Source organism: Pelodiscus sinensis, chromosome 32 (assembly GCF_049634645.1).
Source record: "Pelodiscus sinensis isolate JC-2024 chromosome 32, ASM4963464v1, whole genome shotgun sequence".
NCBI lineage: Eukaryota > Metazoa > Chordata > Testudines > Trionychidae > Pelodiscus > Pelodiscus sinensis.
In genome coordinates this window covers 12687160-12699529 of record NC_134742.1, presented here as the reverse complement: position 1 = coordinate 12699529, position 12370 = coordinate 12687160, and the positions used below count along the sequence as shown (strand labels likewise).

Here is a 12370-nt window from a genome sequence, read left to right as displayed (position 1 = left end):
CCCCTGAACCTCGTAATTAAAGTCAGTACATCAACACACCGAGGTCTGTGTTCATGATGATCTGTCCTCTCAGCCCTATTTTCCCATCTGCCCCTGGGAAATGCAGCGATGGGCCGTTCCATTCATATGAGCATTGCTTGCAGACATTTCTGTGCTCACCCGCGGCCCTTAGGGGGCGCTGTTTCTCTTACGTGTTTCTACAGCATCCCGACACGGACAGCGTGGAGGGTGGTGTTTTTGCCGCCCCTCCTCCCCCCGCCTTTGAGAACGTGACCCAAAGCCTGGCCTTTCGTCCTGCACGGCCCCTTCATCAACTAAGGGATCCGTTCGTGCCCTTCAGAGCGGGACGGCATCTCTCTGGCAAATCCACTTCACGTCAGTGCTGCACATTTCACCGCGAATCTTATTCTCCTTCCACACCCCACAGCTGCTTCCAGCGCCAGGGGCCGCGAGCAAGACCCTGCAGAGACACAAAGGAAGTCACCCCTGGAGTCTAGCTCCATCACCTAGCTCAGGGGTGGGCTGTAATGTTTCCTAGGGGGCCTCTCCAAGAATTTGCTAAGTGATTGAGGGCTGCATTTTTCTAGGATACTAATGAAAGGGATGCAGGGTCTGGGATGGAGATAGGGTGCAGAAAGGAGCTTGGGGGAAAGTCTTGGGGTGCAGGAGGAGGTGTGGGGTCTAAGAGGGAGTTTGGCTCAAGGAGGGGTTGTGTCCTGGGGCAGGAAATTGGAGTGGAGGAGGGAGTTCAGGGTCTGGAAGGGAGTTGTGACTAGGGTTGCCAGATGGTTTAACCAAAAATACCGAATACCCCCCCCCCCAAAAAAAACCACTGGGGAAAAAATTCCGTTGAGGAAAAAAAAGAGGGGAGACCAAAGTTGTTGAGAACAAAAAAGATCCCGAAATTTAAGCCTAAATAAATACATTAAAAAAAAATTAAAAACTCAGCATGGCCCCTTTAAGAAATGCCTTTGAGGCTTTTTGGATCCAAGAGGCTGACAGCCAGCGGCCATATAGTCTCCGGACCAGACAGCAGAACCAGGTAAGCGGGGGGACTGGGCCCGATTGCTGAGTGCGTGTAGGTTTGCCAGGTGTCTGGTATTGACCCGGACAGTCTGGTATTTTCGCCTCCTGGCCAGGGAAAAAAAATCAGAAAATACCGGACATTTTAGATGTCTGGTATTTTCTGATTTTTTTTTTTTTACCGGACAGGAGGCAAAAATACCAGCATGGCCGGGTCAATACCAGACACCTGGCAACCCTAGTTGTGACTAGTGTTCTAATTTTTTTTTCTCCATCCACATGCGGAATAAATTTTGTTATGTGCACCAAGGCAAGTCCAGATGTGCACCACATGCTGCTGGTTGGAGATGCACGATGGCTGGCTTACCCTGAAAATACATGCCTTATGTTTGCTTCTGGCCCCACCAGCAGCCCGAAGGGTGAAGTGACACGGTTTTGCCCGAGTTAAACACAGAACGAGAAATCCTCACCTGGTTTGATTGAACAGGGAACCATCCACCCACGTCCAGTTTCTCATGGAGTCTGTCAGGCGAAGTCCAATCCAAAAGGAGTAGATCCCCTCTGTGACGTTTCTTATAAATTCCTGTAAAGTTCCCGACAGATGCACCGGTGATTATAACTGCTTGTCAGTCATTGGGGCCAGTGGGGATGGGTGGGTGGGGGGGGGGGGTTCTGGGGAGCCATGTAACCTCTTTCCCACCCAGGGAAGGGCTGGAACAACCCTCTTTTGCCCCAAGCCCCGCCTCTTCCTGCCTTTGCCCCGCCCCCCACCTTGCCCCACCTCTTCCCCCATCAGTCCCGTCTCGTCCCTTCCATCTGCAGCCCTGCCTCATTCCTCCAATTCCCCCTGGCCCCACACCTCTTCTCCCCAGAGCCCTGCCCCATTTTGCCCTCCTATCACCCTGCTTGCTTCGGGGGCAGGAAGCTAGCTGGCTCCCATCCCCTGCTCTCCCACAGACTCGCTGGGTTCTGGATGGAGCAGGGCGTGGTCTTTGGGGAAACTGAGGCACAAAGGAACTTGCTCGTCTGTCTACCCAGGCTGATGCTGCCCGCTCTCGTGAGGTGAAAGAGCAGGGGATGGTCAGATATGACAGCAGCAGGGCCTGCTCTGGACTTTACCTTCTCCTCTTGACCCCGGAGGATGAGCAGGCGGGAACTCTTCTCTGAGCAGTCCTCCCGGCTCTGGTTCCAGGTTTTGCTCTCTTTGGACAGCCAGTAGCACTTGTCCCCATGCAGCTGCCAGTTCGGGGGGCAGAGCTTGCACCCCTCTGGGAGGGGAGACGGAAAGAGACGCCGTTAGTGGGCCTAGAGGCTCAGAGAAATGGTGCGGATGGTTTAGGAGGGTGACCGGGGACGTTCCTCGCTTGCAGAAATTTCGTCTGCCGAGAGGCGAGCCAGTGGTGAAATAGCGGGGGGGCTGCCGGTCAGGATTGGGGCACCCGCCGAGCTGTGGGGCTCGGGTGAGCCCAGGGCTGGAATAGCAGGGGGTGTGGGTCAGGACTGAGAGTCGCTGGCAGATCTTGTTGTGGGGAGCAATGTTACAGGGACCCCGATGTGACTTAAGGTCTTCTATGGCCGTGGGCCACAGCAGGTCAGGAGGCCTGGGTGTCAGAACCGTGGCCACGCCCCACCCCTTCTGCCTGTGGCCCCGCCCTTCTTCCAGTGACCCCGCCCTTCTTCCAGTGGCCCCGCCCACCCTTCTGCCTGTGGCACCACCCCTTCTGCCTGTGGCCCCGCCCTTCTTCCAGTGGCCCCGCCCACCCTTCTGCCTGTGGCACCACCCCTTCTGCCTGTGGCCCCGCCCCTTCGACATGTAGCCCCGCCCCTTCCACCTTTAGCCACGCCCATGCCCCATCCTTTCCTCCATGTCTCTGCCCTGACTCCACCCATAGCCTCTCCTTCTTCCTCCCCTTCTCTACAACTCTGCCTTTGCCCCCTTCGGCTCTGCCCCCTTCGGCTCTTGCCCCCCCATACCTCCCCAGCACCCCACCCCATTTGGCCCTTCCCCCACCCACACTCACTCCTTTTTGCCCCCCTCTCCAGACCCCTCCACTGGGGCCCTGAAACTGGTGACATTTTTAAAGGGGGAGATTTCCTTCCAGGGCCCCCATGGGCTCCTGCAGGGCCCCCAGCCTGACCTCCCACCTGTTTGACCTGCCCCCCCCCGCCGTCAGAATCTTTGACTCCGCAATCCCTGCTCGGAACAATGGGTCAGCTGCCCCCAAACTTCCTTCTCCTGGAGATGGAGCCGGGGAGGGAGGAAGCCCCCACCCCGTCCGACCCTTTCCTTTGCCTCCCCCGACCCAGACAGGGGTAAGGGGAAGCCGGCAGCCAGCGTGGGAGGATCTGTGGGGTTTACAGCCCCCTCGGTTAAGGGGACCTTGCAGGCTGGAGACATTCCCCAGCCAAGAGCATCTGCCTGGGCGGGGCACGGGAGGGTCCTTTTCCAGGTGAGGCTCAGATCAAGGGACCTACAGAGCAGGCACCTGGAATAGCCCAGACCCACCGCACCGGCACTGGGGGCAGGTCCCCAGCTCCCCCAAGGACCGATCAGAAGAGAGGGGCCTTGAGCGGCCGGAGACAAGTTGCATTTACCTGCCGAGCTGCCCGGGGGGGAGCCGCACAGCGTCCGCCTGAGCTGCGACAGCGAGCAGCAGGGGCAGTCTGCCCCGGGTCCACTTCTCCCGGCCGCGGGGCCCGCGCCGTTCTCTGCTCCGCTGCAGGGGCCCTGCAAGACTGCGCGGCCGCACGAGCGGAGTGAGCGAGGGCTGCCACGGGGGGCGGCGAGGAAGGCCACATGTGGGCTGGCGGGGAGCAAGCGGGAGCGGTGGGGGGGGGCGGCTGGAGGGACGGGCGGCGCTGTACGGGGATGGGGCGGAGAGAGCGGAGCGCTGCGGGGTCCCGACCCGCCGGGTGAGAGCCTCAGCTGCAGGGCCTGGGCGCCACAGGCCGGTTCATGGCTCCACCCCCGGCCTCTGTACCCCGGCCCCGGCCACCCACGGCCCCGCCACGTTCCTCCCCTTGCCCGACTCACGGTCTGAGATCCTGCACTGGGGTTCCTAGATCTCCCGCTCTCTATCTCCAGCCACCCATCTATCCCCATCCACCCCCTCTATCTATCTATCTATCTATCTATCTATCCCCACCCACCCCCTCTATCTATCCCCACCCACCCCCTCTATCTATCTATCTATCTATCAATCTATCCCCATCCACCCCCTCTATCAATCTATCCCCACCCACCCCCTCTATCTATCTATCTATCTATCCCCACCCACCCCCTCTATCTATCTATCTATCCCCACCCACCCCCTCTATCTATCCCCACCCACCCCCTCTATCTATCCCCACCCACCCCCTCTATCTATCCCCACCCACCCCCTCTATCTATCTATCCTCATACACCCCCTCTATCTATCTATTTATCTATCTATCTATCCCCACCCACCCACCCCCTCTATCTATCTATCTATCCCCACCCACCCCCTCTATCTATCTATCTATCCCCATCCACCCCCTCTATCTATCTATCTATCCCCACCCACCCCCTCTATCTATCTATCTATCCCCACCCACCCCCTCTATCTATCTATCTATCCCCACCCACCCCCTCTATCTATCTATCCTCATACACCCCCTCTATCTATCTATCTATCTATCTATCTATCTATCTATCTATCTATCTATCTATCCCCACCCACCCACCCACCCCATCTATCTATCTATCTATCTAATCCTTATGGGGAGACAGAGGAGAGAGAGATCTATCTATCTATCTATCTATCCCCACCCACCCACCCACCCCATCTATCTATCTATCTAATCCTTATGGGGAGACAGAGGAGAGAGAGATCTATCTATCTATCTATCTATCTAATCCTTATGGGGGGACAGAGGAGAGAGAGAGATGGATGGGGTGCATGGTGATAGATAGATAGATAGAGGAGGTGGCTGGTGATAGATAGAGGGATAGATAGATGTGTATGGGGATGGGTAGATAGATACAGTGGAGTTGAGGAGGTTGATGGAGAGATGAGATAAATCAGGGCGAGGGTGATAGATTGCTAGAGAATGGGGAAGACATAGACAAGGTGGCGGGTGGGACACATTGTTCTATGAGGTATGATGGGGGAACAGCTGGCATGGGGGCAGGTTGTTAGAAAAGGCAGTGTGTGGGGGGCGTTGGAGTGGGGAAAGGCAGTGTGTGGGGTTGGAGTGACGAAAGGCAGTGTGTGGGGGGCGTTGGAGTGACGAAAGGCAGTGTGTGGGGGGCGTTGGAGTGGGGAAAGGCAGTGTGTGGGGTTGGAGTGACGAAAGGCAGTGTGTGGGGCGTTGGAGTGACGAAAGGCAGTGGGACAGACAGATAAGGCGACGGGGGAGGCAGATAAGATGCTCTGTGAGAGGATTACTAGCTAGATGGATTGATCCTTCATTATAACCAGATGGGTCCCCCCGGCATTAGCAAAGGGAAAGTCATCCTGAATGGGTCACTGTTTGCCTGTTCCTGTGTGCTCTCCTGCCTGGGGGCAGTATCGCATCATCCCTTAGCAACTGGAACAGAACCCAGGGGGTGTGTTCTTGCCCCATGGCTTGAGTGTTAGCCCGGGACAGGGGTGACTTCCCTGCTCTGCCACAGGCTTCCCATGTGACCTTGGTCAAGTCACTTTAAAAAAAAATCTCTGTGGGCCTCAGTTTCCCCATGTGTAGAAGGGGACAGCAGCTCTGCCACACAGAGGAGTCATGTGTCAAAAATTGTGAGGCACTCGGGTATTCGATTCATGGGGGCCTGAAACAGACTGACAACGCGGAGGAACATGAGCGTGTCAAAATACCGCTGGAGGGACGGTGCTGAGCTACTCACCCCAAATGCTCAGGGCCATTAGGGCTCCCAGCAGGACCATGTTTCCAGCACAGCTGATCCTCAGAGCCACCCGATGCCAGGGGGGGAAGTGACTGCTTTCTGGAAGAAGCAGTAAAACTGAATCACGCTCTACGAGTTATAATATAATAAAATAATAATAATAATAATAATTATAAAACAGGAGTGGGGAAACTAAGGCCCGGGCTTGCTTGGGTCTGGCCCCCAAGAATCAGGGCCCTGGGAGTCCATGCCCCCCTGTAGCCCCACCATGGGGCTGGAGCACACATATCTATTAGCCTGGGCCCCACTGATGAGTGGGAGGATGTGGGGAGTGTCTTTCGCCCATGTCAGTGAGGTGTTTTTTGTTGTTTTTTTGTGTGGCGTGTGTGATTTTGTGTGGCGTGTTGTTTTTTTGTGTGGCGTGTGTGATTTTTCTGTGAACCTTAACGCAAAAAAGGTTCCCCACCCCTGTTATAAAAGGAGCTGGAACTTAGTTCCTGCTAGTTGTGTCTTTTTTTTTTTTTTAAACTCCTCTCACATAACCCAGGTCTCCCCTTAATGTGAAAACAGGACCGCTTGTGAGACAGAAATATGCCATTCTTAGTCCTCCTCCACCCAAAAAAACACACACACCCATGGCTGTCTAGCCAGGGTGTTCATTGGAACTTCTGGAACAAACAAACTGATGAAGACCATGAATTTTCAACAAAACCACATTTTTTTTTCTGCAGAAAAGTCACCATACGCTGAAATATTTCGATGTGGACATGTTACTTTGTCTCCTTATGGGAGTTGTAGTACCAGTTCCTCATCTTCTCATTCTCCGCTATCAGGCAGTCTGCCAATTGGACTACATCTCCCATGATGCCCAGTGGTCTTCTCTGGGTAGGAGGGTGAGAAGATGGGCATGATAGAGTTCCTGACTCTGGTGCATCCTGGGAAATGTAGTCCTGCTGGGGAGACCAGTCCATAAAAGACACTGGGAACACCCACTAGTCTACGTTAGGGAATTATTTTGAAATAACCTCCCCTTATTTTGAAATAATATGCAGAGCGTTCATATTACCACGCTCATGATTTTGAAATAATGGGCTGGTTATTTTGAGATCTTTACTCCTGCTTCCCTTGGGGAATAACGCTAATTTCAAAACAGTTATTTTGGGAGTGATCATTGCAAATGTAGTCATTCTGAAATAATTTCCTAGTGTAGACAGGCCCCAAGAAACTAAACTGCAATGCCCATGCAGCACCAGGGCAAAGAATTTTATGTTCAGACATTCTGGGGTTCCCCCCCTCAAAGAACTGATGCACATTTTCAGCAGAAAGCAAATGCCGTTGGCAAACAACCGTCGATCTATCTGAGAACTCAATTTTCCACTGAAAGTCGATTCAACAGGAAAGTTTCAACCAGCCGTCCGCGTGAATTAGTGGCTTATGAGTAAGTTTATGCCCTTTACTCGTTTGTTCTGCAATATGACTCTGGCAGGCCTTTGAACTTTCTCCATACATCTGTACATCTTCTGTGATGATTCATGCTTTAGTCTTTACCACCCCCTCTCCCATTGTTTCCTGCATTACCAGGCCATTATCAACTACACCAGCAAGTGTGAAATTTGTGACGCCATGCATTGGCTTGCCACCCTGGCGGGCAGAACAATCCAGGCGTCTGTGGAAGAAGTGAAGAGACATTCAGGCGCTAGCCATCTACCTTGTGGTCTTTGCTTTCCTTCGCGTTAGCTCAGCCTGAGGCGCGGCAAAGCGCCTGAAGTGTGAAGTGAGAGCTGTGTGGGGGGAGGTTACCGAGTATCCAGCTGTCAATGAGCTGAATTTGTCACCGATTTATAGTGTTGGTACAGTGGGGTGTGAATACTGTTGCACAGAAAAGCATCTGGAGCGTTGCGCGCCGGAGAATTGTGTGCAAGATGCAAGAAGTGATGGTTCAATTCTCCTCAGCACTGCTAAGGCCTCAACTGGAGTATTGTATCCACCATGCTTCAGGAAAAACAGGGACTAATTGGAAACGGTTCATAGAAGCACGACAGTAATTAAGGTCTAGAGAACATGGCTATGAGGAAATGCTAACCCTGATTTTTCCAGTTTAGTGAAGAGAAGACTCAGAGGGAACATGATGGCTACGTCTACACTGGCATGAATTTCCGGAAATGCTTAAAACGGAACAGTTTTCCGTTAAAAGTATTTCCGGAAAAAGAGCATCTACATTGGCAGGATGCTTTTCCGGAAAAGCACTTTTTCCGGAAAAGCATCCATGGCCAATGTAGACGCACATTTCCGCAAAAAAGCCCCAATCGTCATTTTCGCAATTGGGGCTTTTTTGTGGAAAAGACTACTCAACTGTCTACACTGGCCCTTTTCCGGAACAGTTTTCCGGAAAAAGGACTTTTGCCCGAATGGGAGCAGCATAGTATTTCCAGAAAAGCAGCTGATTTCTTACAGTAGATCGTCAGTGCTTTTCCGGAAATTCAAGGGGCCAGTGTAGACAGCTGGCAAGTTATTCCGAAAAAGCGGCTGCTTTTTCGGAATAAGTGGCCTAGTGTAGACACAGCCGATATGTATAAAAAGTTGCTATAAAGAAGAGACATAAACTGTTTGTATTGTCTAAGGACAGGACAAGAAGCCATCGGCTTAAATTGCAGCAAGGGAGGTTTAGGTTAGACATCAGGGCTATGTCTACATTCGCGGCTTCTTGCGCAAGTATGACCATTCCACACTGCCCACCCGCTCTTGTGCGAGGAAATTTACAGTACAGTGTGGTAAGAGAGAGCTTCTTGTGCAAGAGCTATGCTCTTTTTTAACCGGTGTAAGCCATCTTGCGCAGGAGCTCTTGCGCACGAGCGCAGTGTGGATGCTCGGCGGGGATTTCTTGCACAAGAAAGCCCTATGGCTAAAATGGCCATCAGAGCTTTCTTGCGTAAGAGAGCGCCTACACTGCTGTGGGCGCTCTTACGCAAAAGCACAGCTGGCACATGGAAGTTTTCTTGCGCAAGACTTCTTGCACAAGATGCTGCGAGTGTAGACAGCCTAGGGAAAGCTTTTCAAATATATGTCAAGTATCAGAGGGGTAGCCGTGTTAGTCTGAATCTGCAAAAGCGACGAGGAGTCCTGTGGCACCTTATAGACTAACTGAAGTGTAGGAGCATAAGCTCCTCAGCTTGCACCTCAACTTGCATGCATCTGACGAAGTGGGTCTTTGCCCATGAAAGCTTATGCTCAAATATATGTGTAACCACCAAAGGGTGGATTTGAACCTGTGACTTCCAGAGTTTAGTGGGGGAAGCTGGAGGGAGAAAGCCAGCAGTCTCTCAGTTAAAACTGCAGAGCTCCCTTGTTCTTCTCTCTTGTTGTAAGTGGTCTAATGTGGGACAGAGACCCACGCTAGGTGTGCGGGTTACATTCACACCCGCAACCAAGGGAGGCTGTGAAATCTCCATGGTTGGAGCAAGCGAGACAAATTCCTGGCAGGGATGGCCTAGAGACCACATGTCGTCCTAGACCACCTCACCCTGTCCCTTCCTGGCTGGCCTCTGGGGGAGCCTTGGTGAGAAAAAAAATTGCCCCCTTGTAGAACTTTGGCTGGGGAGGAGACGCAGTAAGGTGAGGTAGATTTCACCACCCCTGAGGGAAGGAGAATCCCCCCCCCCCCACACACACACACACTTCAGGGGTGGGGTGTTAGCTGTTACAGGCAGAGCTGTGTCCCAGTGCATTGTGGGAAGTTTGGGGGGCTGACCCAGTGTTGATGTGACCCATACACTGGGGGCATTGGTCAGGTACAAGAGAGCAGGATGCGGATTCTCTCTAGCCCGTGCAGTACATACGGGATTCATTCCCCCTCATCCCCTCTTGCCCCTGGCACAATTTCCATGGTTTTCCGCAGCTGACCCCCCAAATCTCTTCCCCCCACATCTCCTAAGCCAAAAAGTGATCACAACTGAGCTATGTCTAGACTAGCATGATTTTCCGGAAATGCTTTTAACGGAAAAGTTTTCCGTTAAAAGCATTTGCGGAAAAGAGCGTCTAGATTGGCAGGACGCTTTTCCGCAAAAGCATCCGTGGCCAAGCTAGACGCGTTTTGGCGCAAAAAAGCCCTGATCGACATTTTCGCGATCGGGGCTTTTTTGCGCAAAACAAAGCCGATCCACCGCCAGCCCTGATACACACGCTCCAGATACACACGTGAGTCATCGAGACGGGAATCCGGCACCAAGCACTCACTCCGGATTGTGCGGCACCGAGCTGGAAGCCCGGCCGTCGTGCATCTGCTGTGACCCTATCGCTATACTTCAGAAATGCGTGTCTGTCCGTGAGTCCGTTGGTTCAAGACTGCCTCCTAAACAGTCAGCACGAGGGCCACCGAATTCAGTCAGCGGCTTCCTCTTCTCACTTACATCCAGGTCAGAGTTTGGTTGTTTTAGGACAAAGTCTGGATATGCAGCACCCTCTCTGTGTATCCACCCCTGCTCCCAAGCCAGCCCCGGAGGGTGTTAGCCGGCAGCCTCGTCTGCTCCCCTGGGAGTAAAGCTGACAGCCAGGCTGCTCCTGCTCCCACTCCCTACTCCAGGCAAATCTTCTAGTGACTCCACATTTGTGCTATAGTGGCTCCTAGCAGCCCCATTGGGACCTGCGCCATTCAGACATAGTAAAGGAAGAGCCCCGACGATTTTGCAGTTGCATTTAAGACAAGACACTTTCACGGAAGGAAACTGCAAAGCCGCTCCAGAGCTGAATCGATACCACACCGAAATCCTGCTCCTCTTCAATGCTAAGCCATCGCTTACCCTTCCCCAGGCAGGCCTTTTACTGCTCTTTCTCCCTCACGCTGCTCTACACACAAATCCCACCACAAAATTCCCTTGTGTCTGTGAGAGGCCCTGTCACACACATCTCAAGTCATAGCACACTGCTGCTAGGTAGAATTGAACTCGTGACCTCCAGAGCTTAGTGCACAAGGGGCTACCACACGAGCTAACAGCCAGCTGACCCTTGGTTAAGGTTGTAGAGTGGACTCACTATTCTCTCTGGCTGTGATCGCTGGGCCAGCGCACGCTTCCCGGCAGGTGTGTGGGTTACACTAGCAGCATTTAAAGGCTATGGACGGCCACGAAGGGTCGAGAGACGCACGACGTGTCGGGCAGTTTTCAGAGCACGCACGCTGGTGCTGATGGATTGCCCAGACCAGTCCAGTCCCACGGACTAGGGCTTCCCACTCGGCTCAGCAGAAAGCTCCCCGTGCCACAACGTGTATCAGAAAACCCAGCATCGCCACCGTGCTGAGAAGAGAATCCACTTACTGGCGGGGTGAGCAGGTTGGGGCCGGCCGGTGCAGGGTGATTCTCCTTGCAGGTTTAGATCAGCGTAGACTATTTCCTCAGCCATGGCAGCCTCTACAGGAGGGACAACGCACCCTCCACCTGGGGATCTGAGAATGGGGCAGCTGCTTTTTCATATGAGAAACACGACCGGAGACGCATCCCACGTCAGGAAGTGGTATCAGGCAGATGCTGCTCAGTGTTTTTTTTTCCACCGCTAAAGAAGGTACCGGCTCCTGGTTTTGCTTTGGGGTGAGTAAGTTGCAGAGCGTACTAGAGTTTTGGGAGGGACCCCCAAGGGATCCTGTGGCATATCCAGAGAGAAAAGAAAGGAATATATTAAACGATCTATAATACTAGCAGATGAGGCCTGCTGTTGACTGAGCAAAGCCATTTGGTATAGATTACACTTACAGGAAAGTCCAAGAAATGAAATATATGTCAGAAATACAGGCAGTCCCCGGGTTACATGGATCCGACTTACATTGGATCCCTACTTACAAACAGGGTGAGGCAACCCCGCACTAGCTGCTTCCCCCCAGCAGACCAGGGAGACGCGAAGCTAGCGCCCCTCCCCAGCAGACCAGGGAGATGCGGAGCGGCTTTTCTCAGCAGACACCTCAGCTTGAGAATAAAGGACTGAGGGAAGTGAGGTGTGGGAGAATAAAACTGAGCTCTGGAGAAATGTTTGGCTAGAGTTTCCCCTACAATATGTACCAGTTCCGACTTACATACAAATTCAACTTAAGAACAAACCTACAGTCCCTATCTTGTACGTAACCCGGGGACTGCCTGTATTTTATGAATGTGCTTGCAAAAGGGGAGTAAAAGAACAGTTTAATGTTTGTGGTTGAAATCGTACCAATTTAAAACTGCTTTGTTGAAATCGTACCAATTTAATTCATGTTATTGAAGAATCATCCGACATAGTAAATGTGAATCAGAAACTCGTACAGCTTCCATTACTGTCTCCATAATTAATCTGAATTATTTTGTGATGTGTAGCAGTAAACATTTCCTTTGCCCTAAAATGACAGCGGAACAGGTGACTCGGTTTTAATGTGGTCATTAAAATATTTTTGATGAGCTCTTATTCCTGACTTTTCTACTGATGAAAATAAAAAATGATTATTTACATCTTTTACCCAGCAAAAACAAA

General features: G+C 52.4%; 1 protein-coding gene across 1 annotated transcript; it reads right to left on the bottom strand.

Annotated features, from left to right (window-relative positions):
- Positions 1-248: 248 nt before the first annotated feature.
- On the bottom strand, positions 249-11321 carry LOC142823097 (killer cell lectin-like receptor subfamily B member 1A). Its single transcript, XM_075913389.1, has 5 exons — positions 11194-11321; positions 5885-5983; positions 2143-2306; positions 1494-1606; positions 249-460 (listed from the first exon to the last, which is right to left on the bottom strand). The coding sequence occupies exons 1-5, from the start codon at positions 11276-11278 to the stop codon at positions 337-339; spliced, it is 585 nt and encodes a 194-aa protein (XP_075769504.1). The 5' UTR covers positions 11279-11321; the 3' UTR covers positions 249-336.
- Between the last annotated feature and the right edge of the window lie 1049 nt (positions 11322-12370).